At 30.5% G+C, this 25,296-nt stretch overlaps 1 protein-coding gene and 1 long non-coding RNA gene across 2 annotated transcripts; both read left to right on the forward strand.

Annotated features, from left to right (window-relative positions):
- The first annotated feature begins 571 nt into the window (after positions 1 to 571).
- Positions 572 to 3,099, forward strand: LOC134719586 (uncharacterized). The gene is made up of 4 exons (XR_010107626.1): positions 572 to 654; positions 1,056 to 1,097; positions 1,461 to 1,545; positions 2,995 to 3,099. It is a non-coding gene; the product is annotated as an uncharacterized LOC134719586 (long non-coding RNA).
- A 4,467-nt stretch (positions 3,100 to 7,566) lies between these two features.
- Positions 7,567 to 18,956, forward strand: LOC134717874 (uncharacterized). The gene is made up of 8 exons (XM_063580373.1): positions 7,567 to 7,668; positions 10,516 to 10,767; positions 12,899 to 12,949; positions 13,578 to 13,622; positions 14,065 to 14,118; positions 15,869 to 15,913; positions 16,332 to 16,416; positions 18,599 to 18,956. The coding sequence occupies exons 1-8, from the start codon at positions 7,599 to 7,601 to the stop codon at positions 18,954 to 18,956; spliced, it is 960 nt and encodes a 319-aa protein (XP_063436443.1). The 5' UTR covers positions 7,567 to 7,598.
- The last annotated feature ends 6,340 nt before the right edge of the window (positions 18,957 to 25,296 follow it).

Consider the following 25,296-nt stretch of genomic DNA (forward strand, 5'->3'; position numbering starts at 1 on the left):
TGTCCAGCGAATAATGTCATAGTGATTGATGATATATGGGATGGTTACATCAACTGTCCAGCTTATAGATATCCTCCGCAGGAAATGACAGATACAAAGAAGACACTGTATAATCGTTGTAATGACTCGCGTAATTGTTCCATGATTTACAGCAATCCTATCGATATGGTGACCAGCATATTTTATCATTGTAAAGGTATATGAATGAATAAGATTCAGCTGTTAATGTTCAAATAGTACTTTCTGCAATAGGGTGAAAGTTCAAACAAATGCATTTTTTGTAAACAATGATGTATCCTTATTTTGCAGCATGCATGTAGTGAGTGATCAACAAACAACAGAAAATAGATCATATAATATGTCCTTTAATTATTTTTATAAACAAAGAGCAGCAAAGCAAACCAAGTAAACTATTGTTAAACGATCAAATAATTGTAATTCGCGATTAGGTCTATATGAATACAAGGTACACCAATACAAATGTCGCACTTGAATGAAAATTTAAGCGAAAAATTCTTCATTTAAAATCAATTAAAATAGTTTAGTTGAATCATAGATAATCTGTTATTTTAGCTGGCAGTAACATATCACGTAATAAGAGTCATATCCATGGCATTACAACAGTTACTGATAGCAATATTAGAAATACTTATGGTATGTAAAGCTCTTTAGTTGTTGTAATTTTATACACTGAAATTTATAAACCATAAGCTTATCTGTTGGTTGAAATTATCTTAATCAACTTTCGCCTTAACAACAAATTCATAGACCGATATAACATGAGCTACACATCGAAATGTCACAATCTATAAACGATATTTTGTCATTACTGTCATTATATTTTTGATAGAATCTATAACACTATATCAAAGAATATAATAATCAATATAAACACCACTTCTGAACAAATTCAAAGGATTTAATCGTGATACAGCTATAACATAAAAAAAAGGACGTTAAACTATGATTTATTTTGTGTATTATTCGTTTCATTTACGAGCATCTAGTTAATATATCATATCTGTTCATCATTTTCAAATTATTAATCATTATAGGAAGTATCAAACCTGGTGATGACATATTTACAGAGTCTCATGGTAGGTAAAGCTATTATTTGAATTAAAGTGTTGCTGTTGTTTTTTTCATTCAACATGTTCAAGACTTTTAGTTAAAACCTATCAGCATACCTTTTCAAATTATCTTAACACCTCCTAGGATACTGATCAAATTCATTTAGGGAATATGAAATATATGTCAAATTCAAGACACCTTACAATCATTTGATGCAACAAATTGTGATACAGATTTAATCGCAAAATATCTAGTGTGTTCATTCTTTCATTCTGTTGTTTTGTGTTATACAAACATTAATGAAATGTTGATATCAATGGGATATGTTTAAACCATTACATAACGTATTCCTTAACTATTTATTGAACTATCATTCCACGGTATTTTAGGTGGTCCGGACTATGCAGTTATTGTTGGAGGAATAGTAGGAGTCTTACTTTTAATATGTATCATTGTTGGTGTTTTTCTTTCAAGGTATGACACGAGCAATATTTGTGTTTACAATTGCTAATGACAAGTTCAAAGTATATCTATTTCGATAATAAAACTCTTAAAATACGAAGATTTCAATTATGTTGAAGCCGAAAAAAAACGACCATATATAAATTGACGATCTGTTTTGAACATTTAGAACGAAACATCACCTGCAATAAGTTGTCGTTTTTCTTTTGTTATCATCTACAGAAACGTTAAACATAATTATTTAATACAAAGATAAAACTACGTGTTCTGTTTCGAAGTAGACAACGGTCGACAGGTTTCACAATAACGACGATAACGTAATTATAGGGTCACGGTTTGCTTTCAAAAATGAGAAAATCCTTTACCGTATACTCATCTGTAAAAACACCGATATATGAATATTTTAGTCAAGAAAAGGTAAGTCCTAGTTTAAACACTACAATGTATTTTCGTAAAAGCAATATGACAGACATAAAAAACCGACAACCAATGAGTGACAGGTGTCATGCTTTCGAAATGCACATTTAGAATAAACGGGATTAAATATCTTTGTAATGACTCAGCCCTTTCATCATCTGGGACAGTAGTGTAACAGCAGAACATAATAACAAACAGTACCTATTTGTTCCAAATGATAGAAAGTAATGATATAGTAGTACTCAAATTTATAATGCAAGTACCTGTGTTTTATTTCCTAAATATAGTAACATAGCTATATTTCGTATATTGTCAATTTCATTATGGAACACTTTCTTCACAATCAGGGGTTCATTAAGGTAGAACCTCGCCCTCCCCAGTTTCTCATCCTCTTTCAAAAAAGTTTATTTCTTCCTGACATTGACCTAATATTGTATATTTTCTGTAAACCAGTCCAACGCTATTAATAGCTTATAGATAAATATCACGTTTTCCAAGAATTATGTCTTATCAAGTACCAATTAATCTAGTGTAAAACATTATAATATATAAGTACATAGTATCTATATAAAATAGTATTTATAACTATACTCGTTTTAGGAATAACAATATTGGTACGACAAAAAAAACTAAAAGGTTTTTTAATTATTTAAAAAATATATCTGTTTTTAAACTTTTGTTATTCATACTAATGTATCATTGTGATGAATTTTTGCATTAGGAAACATATCACTCGAACTGTTTGTAAAATACATCCGTTTATTTAAACGCAAAATAAAAAAAATAAAAAAAATGAATCTGAATGACTCGTAAAACCAATTCGTATATTGTGTTTGCTGGTTGTCTATAACACTTGTATGGGGTTGGGGTTGCTTATTCTTTAGTTTTTCTATGTTGTGTCATGTGTACTATTATTTGTTTGTTTGTCTATTTCATTGTTAGCCATGATGTTGTCAGTTTATTTCCGATTTATGAGTTTGACTGTCCCTCTGGTATCTTTCGTCCCACTTTTATATAATATTATATATCATATACCTTTTGTAGGAGACGCAAGTGTAAGATAAAATCTAATGAAACAAATGATTCTACTCATGGTCAGTCAGTACCAGATAATAATCAAGACGGTCAATTGATGAATTCCACTGAAGTTTCAGCATCTGATGCAGTTAATGTTTACCATACAACAGAGTCTATTACGTATTCACATCTAAGGAGCACTGTGAATGATGCTGACACCATTTATGACCATACTGTCCGCCAAAATGTTCATAACACATGCGATGGTGATTACGGCATTGCACACAGAAGAATTACAGAGGATGACTACGACGTGTCTGGGGACTATCGCGCATCTCACAGCAAAGATACAGACCCTGTTTACAACTAAATTTGAAATCGTTCAATAAGTATTTTTGTGACCAAAGGCAAAAATGACAAATTCTCAAAATTTAGAAGAATTATTTTGAGACATATAAATTCGACTGTATATTATTTCTTTGTTAAAATTATTTAAGTTTATACAAAGGAACAAGCTTTGTGCTTTTCAGGAAAACGAGTCACGTATATACGAAAGGTGTTATTAATTTGTTCCATTATACCTATCAACAGTTTTGAAAATCGGTGTAATCATTTTTGTATGTAGTACAATAGCTGCCGTTGCATCCAAAGTTTACACCAAGTACTCAAACAGACTGACAGAATATTGTGTTCGATGTATCAGGGAATCTGTTTAATTTGTTATACATTCGTCAACACGCATATATGCTTTAGTTCATCATAACTAAAAGATCGTTCTAAATATACATGAAATATTTGCCACTGGACGTTAAGCAACCAATAATCAATCAATCCAAATTAAGTTCAATTAACTAGATAGATCAATACCAATATCACCTAATCGTCTCAACTCGAGTATCTGATTGTGATTAGAAATAAACAAGTTTATGCAATGATATTAGACATGTTGCTATTTTTAGCAATTGATAGGGATCATATATACCTTTTTAAGAGTAAAATACATTCAATAACAATATTGAAAAAAAAGATATATGTTTGTAAAAAAACTGAATTTCAAGAGAATAAATAAAGAGATATTTGATCTAGCTATGTATAACAAAAGAATCGTTGTATACTAGAAGATAATGGTGAATAATGTATACACCATTTTGTCGTCTAGTAACCAGTCATTATATAAAATAGTACATCTGGTTGATAACAATGAAGTCTTTTACACGACTTTTAGTTTTCACTAATCATTGATTAAGATAATACAACAATACTTCATAGTTGATGTTTCTAGTCTGGAGAAGTTTAACATTTGGAAAAGTCTAGTGTTTCTTTTATTTGATAACATGATTGATCAAATCTTAATGATTTTTTTTTAAAATGAACCAATTCATTATGCCTAAAAATCGGTACATGGGTATTTTTACTGGAAAAGATAACAGTCAGGACACAGTCAACGCTGGACAGGTAAACAGTTTACCCAAAAACATATGTATTCCCTTTTGCTTACGTAATATCTTAGTATCTTAATAAGTGTTGATACAGAAGAAAAAAATAACAAAGAAATGAGGATATTGCACCAGCCAGGTCATTGACGATATTGGGCAGGAAATTTTTTTTGGCAAACTTTTAACTTTGTTTTCGTCTCGTTTTCTTTCCATTCAACTTTGTATTCAATGCTGAATTTGTGATAATTCCTTTGAGAATAAGAAGAGTTATAAATATTTCTCATTTGAACCTGTATTTTCCTATCATTGTCCTGTCATCGGTCCAGTCAGAGGTAAACTGATTGATATTTAGGGTGTGTAGAGGATGGCTTACAACAAGTTTGTTTTGGATGTTTAGCTAAGTTTCAGTGACTGTGGGAGATCTATTCTGATCAAAAGTTATGTTTCCTCGTACAGAAAAAAAGCGTGTACTATTCAGTATAAAATCAAATGTTAAATGTAAAAAAGCTGTGAAAATATGTTTACGGAAGATAAAAACAAAATTGTTTCGAAAGTGGACCTTTCATTCAGATATGCAAAGCAAAATTTTATCATATTGGTGGTGTATAAGTTATACCAGTTATAATTTATCATTTTAATATCAAGCCCTTCATTTACATATTATATATAAGTCTGCTGTCATAATGGACTGACACATTCTACCGGTATTTTGTTTCAATGTTTGTGCCTAATAGCAAAGTATGATAAAACACCGCATAAATCTTTTCGTAATTTTAACAGGATTCAACTTTCATATCAAACATCATTGACATATGGGATATCATATAAATGTCAATCAATAGACATGATAGATATCTGAAGATGTGGTATGAGTGTCAACGAGACAACTCTTTATGCCTACAACTGTTTACACGATCGAGTATCATATTTCATGTATATGTTTAAATTAATAACCTCGATTTGATTTCACAATCTTCCTACATTATGTTTATTAGAATAAAGTCATTACACATCACGTATATTTATAATATGAAACAAAGAAACACTTCCTTGTATTTGTTAATGATTTAGTGAAATATATTGTGAGTACGTATTTTCTACCACTTTTATACTTTCACGTATCAGATGAGAACCAAAAAGTAGCTGGTTATTTACACAACTTTAGTTGTCGCCTCTTTTGAAAGTGTATATAAGCTTTTTGTAAACGAGAGCGAAAGACTGTGAAAGCTATTTCTAACTTAAAATATATTAAAATTACAATTGCCAGACAGTCTATTATTACAAGAAAAAATACACAAAAGGCCAACCATGTATCAGTTAGATTTTGTTGAATGATATGATTGTAATTTGTAGATGTATTCCTATAAGGTTTTATCGAATCTCAACCTTATAGTTAGATTAATAGACCAATGTTAAGCTTGTGTGGAAATTTTAGGAATTGTTGGTCCTCAATGGTCTTCAGTTTCGTACTCTTTATGGACTTTAGCGGTTTTTTTTATTGGAGCGTCACTGATGTGTCGTTTGTAGACGAAAAGTGCGTCCGGTGGAAACGTAAATTTGTAATCCCGGTATATATGATGAGTCTATTTACTATCACTGGGTCGATGCACTGCTGGTGGAGTTTTTATTTCTCGAGGGTATCAACAGCCCAATAGTCAGTACTCTGTTTTAACAACTTTTCAACTTTATTTGATCACTCAGACACAATACATACGTATTACAAGAGGAATACAAACACTATTTACATATATACAAACAATACAAAACAAGGGTGGGTATAACAAAGGAAAACACATAAATAATCATTGATATGGTCATAATTATAAACTAAATGTTTACAAATGTTTTTTTTGAAATAATAAGGCTTTTATACCTCAGGAATAGATTACCGAAGCTGTATTTGACAAAACTGTATGTACTTGTTGGTCCTCTTTGCTGTTTAATTTCGTACTTTAACATATTTTTTTTTATTTGTGCGTCACTGATTAGTCTTTTGTTGATCAATGCGCGCTATGTTTCCGAAACTACTTTGGTAGCCTTAACTGTGATCTATTTATGCACCATACACGTGCATGCAGGGATTCCGTTATTTTCAATAAATTAAGATTAAAAAAAAATACATAACAGTTGTTTCTATTCTAATGCATATATAACAAAAAATGAAATAATGCATTAAAGCTTCGAAAATATAAGTTTAAATAAAGTTTCGAGAAATTAAAAATCGCGAATATTTGGCTTAAGAATTATAAGGATTAAACACATTTTTCTAGAGGTTATTGATTTGTAAACGGGACCCTTACGCACAAACTTTACATTTAAGTACTTTGAACATTTATTTAGTTTGTGAGTAAAAAGGTTTACACATAAATAAACTGAAAAACAAAATGTCTTAAATCCTCTAATGAGACAAAAAATTCAAAATATTGTCTATGGAAATGATTAATAAATCATGGTGACAATTAAGAACTACATTGACATTAACATTGTCATTTTCGTATCGACTCTCGTTGTTTCAATTTACACAAGATTCAATGTAAATACATTAACGAATAATATGCACACGAGTCAGACAGGCATTCAATTGTATTACATCATCTTAAATGTTAACCCAGTCACATGTTTGCGCCTGTTCTAAATCAGAAACTACTTGCGTGTTTAGTTCTTGCATTTAATTTTACATCTTATTATATGTATATGTGTCGGAGTAATGTATGTCAATTCTCACTAAACCAGTCGACATTCTTTTTTAGGAATCAGCTATGAGTTCGTTTTTTTGTAATATTGTTATTTTTTTTCATAATTAGATGTTTTCCAAAACTAGACTGCCGAAAGGAACTTACTTTGAATAAATCAAATATGAAAAGTGATAACTGTTCTACCTAAATTTAGAGAAATTCAGTTTTACACGGGAAATCTGCTCTAAAATTTTCTGTGCTAGTTGTGGTTGTAATGAAATGTATGAAACATCTACCATCTTCGATTTCATACGCGAGATGTGAAAAGTAAACACGTTAACGTTGTGACATACAATTTGATAGTTTTTGACATTTTCCGATACTAACAGTTATTTCACTCCATTGTGTATGTTCCGGTCTCTCATTGTCAATTTTAGTGTTTCATTGTATTTTGAATAAAACAATTGCATTGAATTATCATGTTTATGTTGAAGTTACATGTTTTCAATTTTTGTACAAAATGTATACAATAATTATTATCTGTCTGACAACTTTAAGGATTATTGCTTATGAAAATCATTCCAAAAGAGGTCTGTATCAATTTGTTTGGTCTTGTAGAAAATATTGTGTGCTATATGGCAACGATTAAATCTGCTTTAAATCATATATGATACGTTATCGATGATAGTTTTAAATTGTTTTTTGTCTATATATACATATATTCGAATTATCTATATATAGAATAATACATTGCACAATCCGTAAAGCATACTGTATCTCAAGGGAAAAAATAATCCTGTCCCGAGGGTTTAAGTTCCCGACTGCTGTTATTGGTCGAGTGATTATACAACATTTTACCATGTATTGATTTGTTTACCATATATTTTACCAAAATCAGATATGTAAGCAGACAACTGTTTGATTCTGAGGTGGAAGCCTGACAGATTTAAGAAATAAATAATCTTGTGTTCACACATAAAATTATAAATATTCTGGACTGATATTACCACTCCTGTGTAATAGAGCATTTGCATTTATCAAGTATTTGCTGTCGTATCCGAATAGACGTATCGTATAACATGTATATGAGGAAAGGATAAATTAAGTCATGTTGGTCCGATGAAAATATTATATAATGCATTTAATTTTAGTTGAGATCGGGGTGAAGTCATTATTGTAAACAAATCTGTTCGATACGTGAATAATGCAAATGATCCATTGATCTGTAATTATCTAACCTTCGCGTTGGAAACATAACTGTGTTACATAACAAAGTATAATTTAAACAATTGTCGCCACTCCTGTGTATTGATCTGTAATTATCTAACATTCGATGCTGGAGACTTTACTGTTTGTACATTGAATGATGTGTTATTTGACCAATTGTTACCACTTAATGTTAAGTTATGCATTAATATTTTATCATATACTTTCAACAAAATCAGATGCATGATATGTAATGGGACAATCATTTGATTCTGAGGTGTGGTCTTGCAGATTTTAGAAAGAAATATTTTCTTGGGCCCAATTTAGATTAAAATGAATCATCTTGTCTTTTCACATATAAAAAAATGAATATTCTGTCCCGATATTCATTTTTGTAATCATCTACAAAGGTATCCATCATAGACACAAAGTCCGGAAAGAATTATTTGAGGGATATGTAGTAAACGTTGTCCTTTATTATTCACCTGAACAAATATAACTTCGTTCATGAAATCTAAAAAAAACACTCGCTAATTAAATTATTTCGGATAATGATATTTGTAATGATATTAAGTAACCTGTACCACAACATGGTGAACATTTTATGCTGAATGGTAACGAAGAGAGGCAGATTATCAGTCAGTTATGGAATTATCAGGAAATAAGTATTCAGGTCCAGGCCGCGGATCCAGGCGCCTTTACTAATGTTTTTGAAATAAATATTCTGTCATCAGTAAATTTGCTAACTCATCTCTCCCTTCCAGCCCCCTCCTAGTTGGTCGTCTAACAGAATGCTGCTAATTCCTTTTTTTCTTTGTGTCATGCCAGTATGTCAGGATATATCCAAAATTGATATAATTCGATATTTGACGTCTTGCAATAATTAGGTTACACAAAAGACCTAGCAAAGGCTCGGGAAAAGCCTATAAAAATGTATAATCTTTTGTCTTTATTTGTAAGCGATCGATGCGGTAATAAATATATTTCAATTGGATAACAACCGAGGAGTTCCTGAAATAATCTCGCGATGTTCCAAAAAGGGGGTGATACGTTGTATGCGAAACGGGTTAAGCTATGCGATATGAGGTATGCAATACAGGGTAGATGATAAAGAAACTTCATTAGATATACAAAATTCCAGTATTTTATACTAAATATATGATAATTATTTTGATCATATACTTATTGAAAATATTTATATAATTGTACCCCTTGATAAAACTAATTTGCTCATAATTTTATTAAACTAATTTGAAAAATTAGCTGAGTCGTGTGATATGATTTTCGTGATTAACTGCTACCGGTATAAACCAAATGCTTCTGGTTGATATCAACTTCTTTGGTTATTATTGCATGCCTTCTTTTCACGTAATTGAAAAGCTTTCAGACGTCATTCTAGTCTGTAAATTCCGGGATTCGACGGTACATATAAGGGAAGAAATAATTAAGTGGAATAAAAAAAAATATTAGTAGACAGAAAACAAATTTCGTATAGCGGGTTATTTTTCGCAGTATGTAAATTTTCTATTATTTTCGCAAATAGAACGAAATTGCAAAAATAAATTCAGTCACTTGAAAACGGAACATGCAAAGGTATTGATAAAAATGTTGATTCCGCCAAAACATTTCGAATACCTTATTCATTGACAATTATGAATCCTTTTATAGTACAAAGAACATAAAGTAATAATAATCAAAAAACATTTCCAAGTTTTCAATGTTTTAAAATGCCTCTATCATGTCTATAGGAAATAGTGACATAAATAAATATGTAGTTAGTGATGTTATTTTGGGGCAATAATAGTGTGAAGTTGGATTCATAATTTAACTTTTAAATAAAGTTTTTGACTGTTTTAATTATTTTGTTTGTTAATTTGCCATACATAAAACATTTATCGGAAGTATATGATACAGAGATTAATTAATGGCCTTTTCCATATCGACCTGGGTATCATTCATTGACCCATATCAGCACCTCGACTCTCTCGGATTGATATGGGGGTCTTGGGATAATACCCGGGTCGATATGGAAAAGGCCATGTATTAATCCTTCTCTCTCTCTTTTTATATATATATATATATATCATAATTTTGAGTTTACATTCGTGCATTAAATAGAAAGGATAATGTAATGTATATATGTGTAGAATTATCTTTTTTCTAAATCCAACATCGCATTTAATTCAACTGCATCTCAAATTTAATGTATCAGATTAACACTTTTTTTGCAGACGAAATGATATGTACTTTGATAGATGGACAAAAAGATAAACTGTTATGTAAAAGAGGGACAAGTGTAGAAATTGACAAAATATGGATGGACAACATAACCATATGTGCTTTTGGTAATTCTTTAACAACTATCACTTTAAGAGGAAAACTTAATATATCATGTCCTCTAAAGTATGTGTGCGACGTGACATATCAACGACGTCCCGGAATTGAAACATTTCAATCGTTGAAGATACGTTATCAGTGTAAAGGTAAAAGATACATTACATTATAATGGCTTATTTATAGTAAAGTAAGACACACAATTAACCTACATTGAGAGGCTAACTTATATTCTAGCTGTAAAACACACTGTCAAGCTCTAATGTTGCTATTTTATATCGAAAAGTTTGCATAATTATGACAGCAATGATTTAAAAATTTCATCTTTTAAATGACAGATCTTGGTATATTTTGTTGTTTTTCCGCCTCATACAGATATACTATTTTCATAAAATTGGAATGGCCGATTCTATATACGAAAAATATGTTTATAATGATATAAAAAAAATGTGGTATAATTGCAAGTACTCAACACTCCACAAGAGTTAAAATGATACAGACTATGTTGTTAATGCATAGTCAAGAAACTATATACATTTAAGAATTCAATGCTTCCTTTTGAAAATTTATTGTGGTGTGAAAGCGTTGACCGAAGTACATTTTGTATGAAACGCCGAGGCGCTTCATTCTAAAAATTGCGCACGGTCAACGCTTTTACAACCCAATAAAGTTACAAAAAGAAGCATTCAATACTTATAATTACATTTTTAGCTAGGATCATGAAAACACGATTTTTATCAAGTTTTTATTTAATTCACTTGTGCACTTTATTGTGGGACCTCGTGTCATCATTAATGATTAGTTTTATTGTGTAATGCTATTGCTTAAGGAATAACAAGTGATGTGAAGTTAGCCAATCAGAATAAAGTATTATAATGAAACATACATCTAATGTAATTATTGAAGGTTGATTACGCATCTAGAAATGTGAGCTAGCATGCATATTCTCTATACTTACCTCTGGTTCTACCTGTGCAACTCAATTTTCAAGTAGTAGTGTATTTTGCTAAAGTAAAATTGATGTTTTGAGAAACTTTTGTTTGTTCTATGTCGGTAATTTTAACAAAGAAGTTGTGATATGATTGCCAAAGGGACAACGCTATACAAGTACCTAAATAATAAAAATTTAAAAAAAAGCTAAGAACAACGTACGAATTCTGAATTCATTAACGCGTAACAAGTTTAAACCGGTTGACAGGTTAAACATTGTTGTTATATGTGTCAAGCAATTTAACGCAATAGTTTTACATATTGCAGCTCCTGCATACAATTGATGCATCTTTGTTGTAATTATTTGTTGTGTCAAAGTTCTGATTATAGTCGATAGTAAGTAGACCTGCCTGACATCACAGCCTCGATGACATTATCTTTGATTAAGACGCAGACTAAGGGAACATTCGTATCCATGATCATATGTTAACCCCCGAAGTATGGACGGAGCTGTGTTTGTCCTAACCTTTGTAAGCCGCTATGTTGTTGCTTTCCTTTCTATTTCTGATTTCTCCTCGTCATTTGTTGTTATTGGTTTGTCGATACTTCTAGTGCTTGTGTTAAAAGATGTGTTGTTCATTATATGTTCTCTCTCATCGTTGGAGATTCATCAAATTTATTTCGTTATTTGCTTTATCTTCTTAATTCAAACACTCAATATTAACCATGTCGTTGAACAACTCATTTAGTTTTCCTTGTTGATATCGTTTTACCCAAAATATTTAAAGTCACATTTTTTTTATATCTTCCTCGTATGTTTGTTTCGCAATGAAAAAATGGGACGTAAATGGTTTTTTTCTTATAGATTTTTCCAACTTCTGTCAAGTTTGAAAGGGTGGCGTATTTTTGCAATCTTTGACAAATTGATAAGAACATAAAAATGCGATAGTGATTATTTTAATTTCAGGTTAATCTGCATGCAAATTGTGTAAAAAATCAGAATTTCTATTCTCCTAAGTGCAATTTTCACAACGATACAAATCTCGCAATACATTACATATTCTACAATCTAATTACTTAACAACTTGGTTAATTTGCAATCGATTCACAATTGGTTGAGAATTGTGTAAGCTAGCTATCCACAAGTTGCATTGCTCTTTATAGTCTTATTTAACTATTTAACCGATTAATCTATTTTAAGTGGATAATGTTTGCAGTTAAAATTTGTCGTAAGTGTTTGAACTCTAATATAGTTACGAGACATACCAAGACATAATGTACTATAGAATGTACATAAACAAACATGTCGCTAACAATATGATTATTTTATGTTTAAAGTGTCATTTATAGTTATAGATGACAGCACTACACCAAGTGGTGAACTTAGTACGGAATTTCATGGTAAGTGGGTTTTTTTAAAAACGTTTGTCAAGCGTTCCACAAAATGTTCTGATGCTCTCTCTGGGTTTTTTTTTACGCTGGAATTTTAGTCAATATATAATGGAATATACACAAAATCATAGCATAAACTATTCTTTTATAATGTTCAATTTGGCAAATAATTACAGATTTACAAATTACATGTTTAAAAAGTTACTTTGAGACAAAATCCGTGTAGGAAAAAAAAAGAAGAAAAAAGAAGAAACGAAAATAATATTTGTGTATGACAGTTATATGCCCCGTGGGTATATCAGTACGGAATCTCATCTAAAAAGGTTTATAGTTACACTTGCCTTTATGTTGCCATTGAAGTATTAAACTTGTCATGCTGGCCTTTTAGTACATTAAATGAGAATACCAAATACCCTGAAAGTAACTAATCGTTTTGTTTGTCTTTTTTTGTTTTGGTAAAAATCTGAGGTTTGCCTACAATAGTTTTTGTAAATGTGATTTCAATAATGAAAAGAAACACTGATGCAAAACTATGAAATATGCTGGTTAGAATTCAACATGATTTGTACAATGTACATTTACGAACACGCAGTCTATTTGACCATATTGTTATGTTCCATAATCGTTATCATTATAGGTGGCAGTAGTTTACCAGGTAATGAATTTAGTACCGATGTTCAAGGTTAGTTAAACATTTGGCATAACAAACTCTCTGTAGAAAAGGCAGACTAGTAATTAATAAACTTGAATTCTACAATTTCTGCACTAATAGTTTCTCTTCTATAAATTCTAGAAATCTTTAAACTGATTTTGAATTGACTTTGTATAGTAGTGTGGTATGTTCGTGTATCATATAATAGAGTAGGTAACATTAATTTTACGAGCATAAGTTTCCTGTTTGTTGCTTACAATAACATGAAATTATGTTATAACAAAAGATATTTAGCAGATAAAACTCGATGCATTTACTTTATTTTGATACTGTTATAATATTAAATGTGTCGAAAAGTGTTTGAGTTGAATCAAGACATATCAATACTCTGTGCATCAGAGGTGTGTACGTTAAGAACCATGCTGAAAAAAATGCTTATATATTATACTTTAATTATTATTTATAATTATAGATGACAACAATACACCAATTGATGAACTTAGTACGGAACTTCAAGATACGCATGGTATGTGTATATGTTAATTTATTTATGAACGTTTGTCAAGCGATTCCCAAAGAGTTCTAATAATGTCTTTGTTTTATCATGCTGGGCTTAAACAAAATATTTAGTTGAACTTACCCGTGATAATCTGATAATGGAAAAGGCATTTTCTATAATGATCTTTTTGGCAATTTGTACATGTTAAAAAACTTAGTACCAAATGCTTGTTTAATGGGAATCAAAAATACAGCAGGTAAATTATGCAACATTTTGGATTTAATGCTGTACAACTAAGACTGAGAATGAAAATGGGTATGTGTCAAAGAGACAACAAAACCCGACCATAAAACAGATACACAAGAAGCTAAATTTAATAATCATACAAGACAAACAAATGCCAGAGGCTCCTGACCTGGGGCAGGCGCAAACATGCAGCGGGGTTAAACAAGTATTTTTCTACATCTCAACACTCCTCCCATACCCCTAGCCAATGTAGAAAAATAAACACATAAAATTAGGCACAGTAACAGTTCAGTTCAAGAGAAGTCCGAGAACGATGTCAGAAGAGGTAAACAAAATGACAATTATACATAAATAACAACAGACTACTAGCAGTTACCGACATGCCAGCTTCAGACCTCAATTATACTGAAAGACAGATTATGTTTTCAACATATGAATATCAGGCACAATCCCTCCCGTTAGGGGTTTAGTATTATACATGTACCATCATACATTATATGAGAGGAACGTAACCCGTGTCATTCCAACAACTGTTTTTTTTTTAAGTAAATGTGTTAAATTCTGATTCAAAATCCTTATAAATGAATCAATATTAAAGCCAAAATATGCAATATTTTATGACCTGGCAATAAATTCGTAACTATACTCCTTTTTAACAAGTCTGTTTAAAGGTTTTGTTAGCTTCTTAGGTGAATACTGACATGTGTTTGCCTTGCCAAAAATATTTCTATAAAAGATTCTCTCGTTAAAATCTAAAACATACACGAGCGAATCGTACGTATTGAGATATATAAACACAGTAAGATGGTCACAAGGGAACGTGTACATTCATCAACATGCATTTAAGGAATGACTGTAATATTTTTTCTGTCTATGAAGAAATAACATAAAAAATTTGGTGCACACTGAATGACGGGCGAAGCGGGTTATTTAACAGTGTGCACCAAATTTGTTTATGTTATTTCGAATAAACAGAATTAATATTAGTCATTTCTTATAGTTTAATTCTAAATTCCATTTTAAACCTTAGAAAACAATGAAAAAACATTCATGACGTCACGGTCACATGACTAAATTACGTATATGGGCTCATAACAAAATAACGTGAGCAAATCAGAAGACGCGGTACATCCAAAATTAAATTATGGAACTTTAGCATCTTTTTTATTCAAAAATAAGTATTTGTATTATCGATGATAGAAATATACCATGTGGTGATAGCAGCACAGTATATTAGCATAGGTTAAATTATTAATCACCCTTGTTAAATGTTGGTTAGACAACCTCTAAAGATTCTCTATGTTGTCTGACATGCAGAACTTTGAGAAATTTAAATAAACATGATATAGACTATGAAAGAAGAATCGTTAGGATTAAGAGATTTATCGAGTTTCAATGAAATGTAACTTCAATAATAGAAGAAAACCTCTTATGCAAAACTATGTAATGTAGGCTGGTATACTACAGGGAAGTGTAAACAAGCGGTCAATTTTACTATATTTTATGTTTAAAAGAATATTTTATATTTTAGGTGGGAGTAGTTTACCAGGTGAATCCTTTAGGACGGATGTTCAAGGTAGGTTAATCTAGTAACTATAAGTTGTTCAGACGATCTCTAAATGGATTGCTACTGTCCGTTTTTGGCATGACTGACAATTTATAAACTTTTATACCGCGATTGAGAAAATGGACATAGTTCATGGTTTCCTTAATGATATTTACAACACTCAACTGTTTGAAAATGCATCGACATGAAACTTAATTATATAAGTACTTTACATTAAATGTTAATGCCAGTTGTCTGCATTTAAAAATGTTAAATAAAAAAAAATGAAAAGTTTGCGTTATTTCCTTGAGTTTTTTTAAAGTTTTACCGCGATATGTAGTAATAACCACTTTACATGTACTGCAAAAGTGAAAAATATTAAATAATCTATCAATGAATCACCTACATTGTACTAGATTTTACATATATTGCGATCTAATGTTTACAGGGGTTCCAATGTATGCTTTCATTATTGGAGGAATGGTAGCAGTTGTTATCATCACATGTATTATTGTGGGAGTTATTCGCTTAAGGTACGAATGGTCTTACTTGCATGCTATACAAAAACATAAATCACCTACCTAATTTTTACATATATTACGATCTAATGTTTACAGGGTTCCCAATGTATGCTTTTATTGTTGGATACTGAAGATACTGATATATATATCGCAGGGTTAAATGCTTACAATAAACGTTAACGTTGAAAGAACTTACGACACAAGTCTAAAAAAAAAGACATGATGTATACTTATAAGTAGTAATTATCTAGGAAAATGAATTGTAGTGCCAAATGAACGGTATCACATACACTTTTACATCTGACTATTAGTATTAGCTATAAATGTTTACTAATATATTATGCTGTTGAAGATTGGGTTAAAGAAAATGTTTAATCGAGCCTTTTGAAGAAAAGATTACATAACCCAATAAACATACAAAATTAGATCTAGCTTCAATTATGATTACATGAATGACCGGGCTCATTGTTGAAGGCCGTACGGTGACCTTTAGTGGTTAATTACTGTGTCATTTTGGTATCTGTTGGGAAGTGGTCTCATTGGCAATCATATTACATTTTCTGTTTTATATTATATCATATCTTGCACTTTACCTTACATTGTATTTGAAACATGTTTGCTGATGTCATATCTTTTTTAGTTTCTGTTTAACTTATACACAAGTTATACAGACTCAAAAAGAATAAGATCTTTACAAATTTCTAAAAAACGACAATGCTCTATTGTTGAATGTTGTGTGTATTCAGGTTATTTTTGTTCATATATTGTCTTCATAAGCTGAATATTCTTTTTCTATTTCTTAAAACAGATAATAGTTTCTGATAGTATCACATACACAGTTATACAGGTCTTGTGAGGTCTTTATTATCAAAACTACGAAAAAAATACAATTGTCTTATTGTGTACAAGAATAATAAAGAATATTGAAGAAAGATTTTTGAACTGATTTTGAACAGTCGCTTTGTAAGACATAATACTGTCTTATGCAAAAGTGTCCAAATGGACACTTTTTCATTGAAATTTGGTATTTAAAAATGTCCATTGCCAAGGAATGGTGTCCCTCAAAAGGACAGATTTTTACTGCTAACAATATGAAATAGTGTCCACTCACAGGACAACTTTCATAGAATCTGCTATTAAATTGTGTTCTTCAAGGGAAATAATACAAAGGTCATAACAAAGTTTTATTATACTTGAATTTTAATTAAAATATGAAGGATAGATGAGAAATTGATCAATATACAAATGTAAACAAATAAATAATGGATGGAAGTGAATATAGAGAAATTTAAGTTCTTAGAAATTCCCAGCAAATGATAATGACAATGAAAGAATAACAATAAGAAGGAAGTGTAAAATCGAATATGAAGAACTTTATAATATTTATTTTGTCAGATAAGAAGGCAATAGAATCTAAATAATGTCCATTGCCATGAAATATTTTCTCTTAAGTGGACAGCATTTTACAGCTACAGATATGAAAAATGGTCCATCTTAAGAACAAATTATCGTAGTGAATGTTATTTAATTGTGTCCTAAAAGAAAAAAGAAAATGAAACAGCATCTAACATGTATATAATTATAATATAAGATATAGATATGAAGATAAGGATGGTATGAGTGCCAATGAGACAATTTTTAGGTCAAAGTAACAATTAATTCAAGTTTGTAATTAAAATTAAAATACGTCCAGTAATAACAAGGCAATGGGTATCATTTAGTACTTTAATCATATACAAAACTGCCCTGGCGGACACAATGTCCTGTGAAAAAATGTCCACCTGGACAATATAATGGTAGTGAATAATGTCCATGTTCATGGACACTTTTTCATACCTGAGGACACGTTTCATAGGAAATTGTTTCCAGGACACATTTAAATTAGTAAATATTGTCAAAATGTGTTCGGTGGACATTTTTTCACGGAGGACATTATTAAATCCTACTATGTTTTCAAGGACAACGAAATGAAAATTAAATGCCATTGCGTTGTCAGTCCCTTTTCGACTTTACAATAGAGAATGAATTCATTCATCTTATTACCTTCTGTAATGTAATGATTTATGCAAGAAGTTAATGTGTAGCTTCATGTACGACCACGACTGGATAAGCAATCCTTTCTCATGAAATCATTGCATTTGCTGTTGTTACGACAATAACTGATTTAAAACACAGATCAATTTATCTTTTATAGAAGACGCAATGTGCAAAGAAATGGAAGGAAAAACATTCAGGGAAAAATGAATCCAACAAATGATACCACTCAGGAGCAAGAAGCTAATTTGATGAATTCACCTGACTCTGTGCATATGCCAGCATCACATGCAGTTAATTTGGTAGTCTCGACAGATGCGTCAAATACGTATTCACATCTTCGCAACACTGAAGAGGACCCTGACGTCATGTATGACCATACAGTCCGCCATAATGTCCATATGACCTGCGATGGTGATTACGGAATTGCACACAGGAGAATTACAGAGGATGACTACGATGTGTCTGGGAACTTTCGTCATTCCTTCAACAACAAGGAAGGACCTGTTTACAACTAAATTGTGGGAATTTGAATGAGAATCTTTGTAAATTAATGAAGTTTTTTGATGCAATGTCTCTAACTTGCAGGTCTACTTTATTGAATGCATTTTTATGTTTCTATTATAAGACCCCAAAAAAGGTAAAACTAACTGTGAATGAAAATGCCTTAGTATATTATAATTTCGTTTATACTGTATTTCTATTCAATAAACAAAGCAAGCCTCTGTATTATTTAACTACTGTATCTACTAGTGTAAGGGAAAATGTTATCATAATGTCCTGTTAGATCAATTCAAAGAAGTGAAACTGCTTGTGAGTTAAGCTTTAATCATTATAAGTTGAACCAAAGGTTCCTTCAAGGTCATTGTGATTAGGCTACTGACGATTTCACTAGAACGTACAACTTCTAATAATCTTTTTTAATCTATTAAAAAAAGATGGTATTTTCATATATTTAGATATAACTTCTTGTCATCAATAAGATGAAAAACTTAAGAGCATTCTTTTTTTTAAATATCTTTATGCATTTCTATATCTGTCAATAAGTGGATCATTTGTTTTTGGTTGTAATCGTATAAGATGGTTAATCGTATCCTTCCTGTTAACTTATGTCGTATTAGCTAAATGACATTACAAATAATACATTACAAATAATACATTGCAAATAATACATTACAAATAATACATTGCAAATAATACATTACAAATAAAACATTACAAACAATATAAAAAAGATACATTACAAATCGTGTTAATTATCAATTGTCTTCTACAACAAGGGCTCGTTCTATCTGTACTATATCGTATAGATTCGGCGGATTTTGTAACCGATTTTCATACATCAATAAAAACAAAATTATTTTGAGGGCTATGCTAGGGGTGAAGACAACTTAGTTTAATATATGAACACCTGCTCAATGCGTACGATTTTGAATTGAAGGACATTTTTAATGAGTTGTTTAGTTTCTTGTCAACAATACCTAATCGGTAAAAACCAGACTTTATGTTTAGAAATATTACATTATATATTTATTACCTGCCAAAATAAGAATATGCTTGGTAGTTTATATAACCATACGCTTGGCAGATTATATTAGCATATGTTTGTTATATTAGCATATGCTTGGTATTTTATATAAGCTTATGCTTGGTAGTTTTATATAAGCTTATGCTTGGTAGTTTTTTATAAGCATATGCTTGGTAGTCTATATTAACATATGCTTGGTAGTCTATTTTAGCATATGATTGAAAGTTTATTTTAGCATAAAGCAAGTCTGTTTTTTTTTTATTTATTCTGGGGCTATTATTTTTTAATTAAAGATTTTTTTTCTAAATTTTCCAAACTTTTCCAAAATTTTCCAAAATTTGTGTTACTTCATATATCGTTATCAATTCGAACATAAACATTATGTAAATACCATTTGTTTTATTGTTTCAATGTATACATTGTCACAGTTTTTAATAAACTATTTCATCTCATTTTATTTATTGTTATTCATCATAAGTATGGCTATGGGCAAACGTTTTGTTAATTTGAGAACGTATAATATTGTCGCAGTAGAAAGATTGCTAACCAAAGTCTTTGTGAAATGGGTGTACTCAACTGTTAGCAGAAGTGTTATGTCAGTTGTGTAAATCCATTTACGTAATCTTTCTGTTTCAAAAACATATACTGAATTATTGAACAAATTTGCATTAATCATACTAGAGAGATATTATTACTGCTGCTGCTTATTCAAATGTTGACATCCCATCCACTCACTCATTAGATGGATTAAATATGGAGACTGTTCTTGTACAGTAGACTGTAAAGTTTCGGGATTACGCTTTCTGCAAATATTGTGGTGTGCACATTGAAAGCAATATATTGTTAATTGTAAAAGAAAATAATCCGCAAAATACAACGTTAAGACGAACGTCTCTCGTCGTTTACTAGATACATTACATAAAAATGGGCTGTCAATATTTACAAAATGTAAACAACACGTTAAAAGAGAGGCGAACGATACCAGAGGAAAAGTCAACCTAATAGATCGAAAATAAACTGACAACATCATGGCTGAAAAAGAAAAGGACAACCATACAAATCATAGTACACAAGACAAACCATAGAAAACTAAAAAAAACAAACAACATTTACTAATTACATGCGTCCGAAGCGCTTTTTTGATATCGGTTAATTTTTTTTAAGAATGTACATTTATTAATCTAAAGCAAATAAGAAACTTTGGGAAGATATATTTGCATTTGACTGATCATACACGGAACAGTGTCATCTCATCATTCCGGATGGAATCAGATCAACCCCGGTTTTCAAAGGGCTTCGTGTTGCTGAGACTTCTGTTTACTATATTGTGTTTTGTTTATTATTGTAGCCTTATGCATGTTTTGATCGTTTCTTCTTTGTTTGCAGTATCGTTGCTGGTATATTGTCGACTTATCAGTTTGAATGTCTCCTTGATACCTTTGGTACTTTTCGCCTTTCCCGGAGAATCAAAAGCTCATACACATAATAAAAAAAGATAACAACCTCATATTCCTGAGTTGGTATAAAAAAAAACGTTTAGTTCGACAAAAATATAATCTACCAATTTTTTGAAACACAATCACTAAACTCACCTTAATACTAGTCGCCAGTCCACTACACGTTTTTAATGAATTACCTTATTAAATGAAAAGGATTAATGCAGCATGTATGCATATTATTGGGGGTTATATCTAAAGCAGTTATGATTCTTTAAAGAACAAAATGTTTTCTATACAGGGGCTAATCGTTACAAAAACGATTCTTTTGCAAAAAGAAAAAATGTGGAATAACTTGACAAGTGTCCACGCTTAGAAAATGATTTTTTCAGACACAAAAATTGGAGATTCATAGCTATTAAATAAATTTCAAAGTTTTAATACGGAATATAATTTAGATAAACTTATGTAGAAAATTCTTGTTTTCTTCCTGTATGAGACGGCCTTCACTCCTAGTATTATACTTGACATATTAAACTGTTCATACTTCCCTCTCTATAAAGTTGTAAGTATTTTTTTCCTTTACTAATTAACATAATTTGAACATCAAGTATAAAATGAAAGAATAAAAGCAATCAGGAAATTAGTTATGAAACTTGTTATATATTAACATTTATGTGTATAAAATATGTTCTTAAAAATCATCCTGTATGTTTCAATATTTGGAATAATCAATAGTTTAGACAAATATTCGACAAATGGTTTGTAACTTTATTTTTATTTTCCTTACATAGAATATGAACTTCAACAAAATCACTATACAAAACACATACACAAATCTAATTCAACTATTATACAAAATATCAATGTTGGACAGGAAACACACCAATGAGTTTTTAATACTAAGTTGTAAATTGTAATTTTATATATTATATCTATAATATTATAAGTACGTCTGAAGCAGTGTTGAATCTACAATGGGTTTCATCTTTCGGATCACCAGCATTGATGGGTGTACGAGGCAGACAATACATCTGTATATTATATAACTCGTCTAAACATCAGCCTAACAATTGTACGTCTGTAAATTAGCTTATGCATATATATATATATATATATATATATAAATATAGACAAATAACAAATAGTTCACCTTTTTAGGAGAAACCTGTATTTCCATTGAGCGCAAACACACCCATCGACTTGAATGTCCTGCAAATAAAAAACTGTTGATCAAGCAAGCTTGGTACGATGGACAAAAAAGATGCCATTTTCGAATATCCTCAACAAGTCGGCGTTTTAATAGAAAGATCAAGAACTGTACTGGAATGCCTACTTGCAGAGTTTCATTTTATTCGTTATTGACAAAATTCTCGTATTTCAATATACTTTTTCAGTGTGAAGGTAAGTCTCTAAACGAATGCAACAGTAGTATACCGCTGTTCGAAAGTCATAACATTAAAAAAATGACATTGTACCCCCAGTCATATATTAATGATTTATGAATATCGCAACAAATAACGTAAATAAATTGCACCCAGTACATCTATTTAACAAAAAAAGCATGCAGCGAAAAGGTTACAAGTTTTCTTTAAAAAACACCTAAATATCAAATTAACCTAATATATGTTTTTCTCTCCAATTGCAAGTTATTTCAAGCATAACTGTCAAGTTTTGTCTCACTCAGAGCTATAGTTTCAGAGAAAATCACTAAAATGTAAGGCCATATCCTACGGCAATTTCAGTCTAATTTCAGTGTATCTTTATTAATCGCAGTGTTGACTAATATCTGATCATATACTTATGATCTATGCACTCAAACAATTAAATAGAATACTAAAGACAATTTTAAGATGATAAACAATTTTATTGCACCATTAATAGTTCAGTTTAAGGTCTGTTTTGGTCTGTTTTGGTCCTTTTTTTCCTTCTTCCTTCTATTTTCCTCAAAATTTGATATCTTTTGTGTAAAAAATATAACAAAATGTGATAATTTTTCCTAAATAAATGAAATAAATGGAATGTTAACTTAATAATTAAAGTGTTTTAGCTGAAAGAACTGTATCTATAAATGTAAACAGTCTACACGGAAGTTTCTATAAGTCCGTATGTGTACTTTGTGTTTTTGGTCTGTTCCCCTAGTGTGACCAATAATGGTTTCCTTTCAGTCAATCATTTATTGTAACTGTATCAAAGTCTTTTTTTATTTACTCATAACAGTATACCTCTTATAGATTTACACAAAGAGTCCACTTTCATGTATTTTACATAAGAAAATGGAGAGAGAGAGTAATAAAAAATCCCTCAAAATGTTTTAAAAGGGTTATGTCCCTTGGAATGCTGGTAAAAAAATAATTGGTAAGAATTATAAAGTTTACGTATGTGAGACTGGATTCTGATGTGTATAAATCAAGGGCAAATGAAAGAGGGACGAAAGATACCTAGGGGACAGTCAAACTCGTAAATCTAAAACAAACTGACAACGCCATGGCTAAAAATGAAAAAGACAAACAGAAAAACAATAGTACACATGACACAACATAGAAAACTAAAGAATAAAGTAGATCGGAATATCATACTAATTAATGGAACAACGACGCAAGTTCATGGTAGGTTAATACATTCGTTTAATGTGTGTACAACCAACTATTTCAAATTATAAAGTGTGTTTTGCCTGTTTATACCTTATGGTATATTGTATCTGTGAAAACAACTTCCCAACACAATCCCAAGGATGTGTACATATTCAAAAAAATACACTTGTATTTTTGTTCAAAAAAATATACAGAAACATTGAAATATAATAAAACAGCCTGGTATATATGATGAGTTTATTTTATTATTGAAGGATTCCAAAATACACCTGATGAAGAAAGTGAACCAGAATTTGGTTGGTTTCTTGATTTAGTGCTTTAGATATATTATAACCTTCAAATTATACACACATATATACGTTTAAATCAAACAACATGTTAAGCACTCTAAAGTAAACCCGTTTGAAAATTGAGACTCAGTATGATTCAGAGAATTTAAGTGAGTATCAACTTGAACACAAAAATGTAATATTATACAGAACGTCACCTAACTACTGATAGTAAATGGATTATGTAGCGAAAACATTTTTACGGAGATCAATTTTGTTAATTTATTTTTAGAAAAAAGCGGATTGAAATGGATTGCTGTTTTGCACCAGGACAACATACAATATGTAACAAATTTTGTGAATGTTTTTTGCATTTAAAATGATAACAAAGGTGGTATAGGTTATCACAATTTTATTGTAGGTTTGACATATGTCTGTTCATTGAAATTCACAAATGTGTTTCTTGCCTTGTTCTATTTCCAAGTTCATATATTTTTTATTTTTTTTAATTTTTCTAACCTTTTGTTGTTTTCAAAGAACATTTGTCACTATAGCCCTTTTCAGGTGTAACACCACTAATTCAGGCCCGACCAGAAAGCACATACCAGAAAGTAGTACATATTTAACACAAAATAGTTCCTACGCATGAGTGTAACTTTCAAAATATGTATAATATTTAGGTATTTTTGGTATCAACTGAAAGCTGTAGGACTGGTTATCATTGTAGAACACTTTTGGACTTTTAATTTTGAATATTAAAAAAACTGCACCAAATTTTAAAAAGAGGCTCCATTTTGTCTGTTTGTCAGATTTGAAGTACCTGTTTTGGTACATCTGAAGTTCCGGTTCCAGTTCTTTCTTATATGCCATGTAAGGTATGTTGATTTTTTCAGCACAAGACACCATAAAGTGTTGCTTTGAAATGCAATGATTGAGTAATTTAACATTGAAAGCTATGGGACCATGAATTAGTGGTGTAATTCCTTTAGTGTAATATACATTATTATAATAAACACAATATGTATTGTAGA

The sequence above is a fragment of the Mytilus trossulus genome, chromosome 5, assembly GCF_036588685.1.
Source record: "Mytilus trossulus isolate FHL-02 chromosome 5, PNRI_Mtr1.1.1.hap1, whole genome shotgun sequence".
NCBI lineage: Eukaryota > Metazoa > Mollusca > Bivalvia > Mytilida > Mytilidae > Mytilus > Mytilus trossulus.

Excerpts from the sequence above, each read along its gene's own strand:
- LOC134717874 (XM_063580373.1), top strand. The coding sequence starts at position 7,599 with ATGTATACAATAATTATTATCTGTCTGACAACTTTAAGGATTATTGCT. Across the intron at positions 7,669-10,515 it reads TGAAAATCATTCCAAAAGAG|ACGAAATGATATGTACTTTG; the intron begins GTCTGTATCAAT and ends CTTTTTTTGCAG. Across the intron at positions 12,950-13,577 it reads ACTTAGTACGGAATTTCATG|GTGGCAGTAGTTTACCAGGT; the intron begins GTAAGTGGGTTT and ends TTATCATTATAG.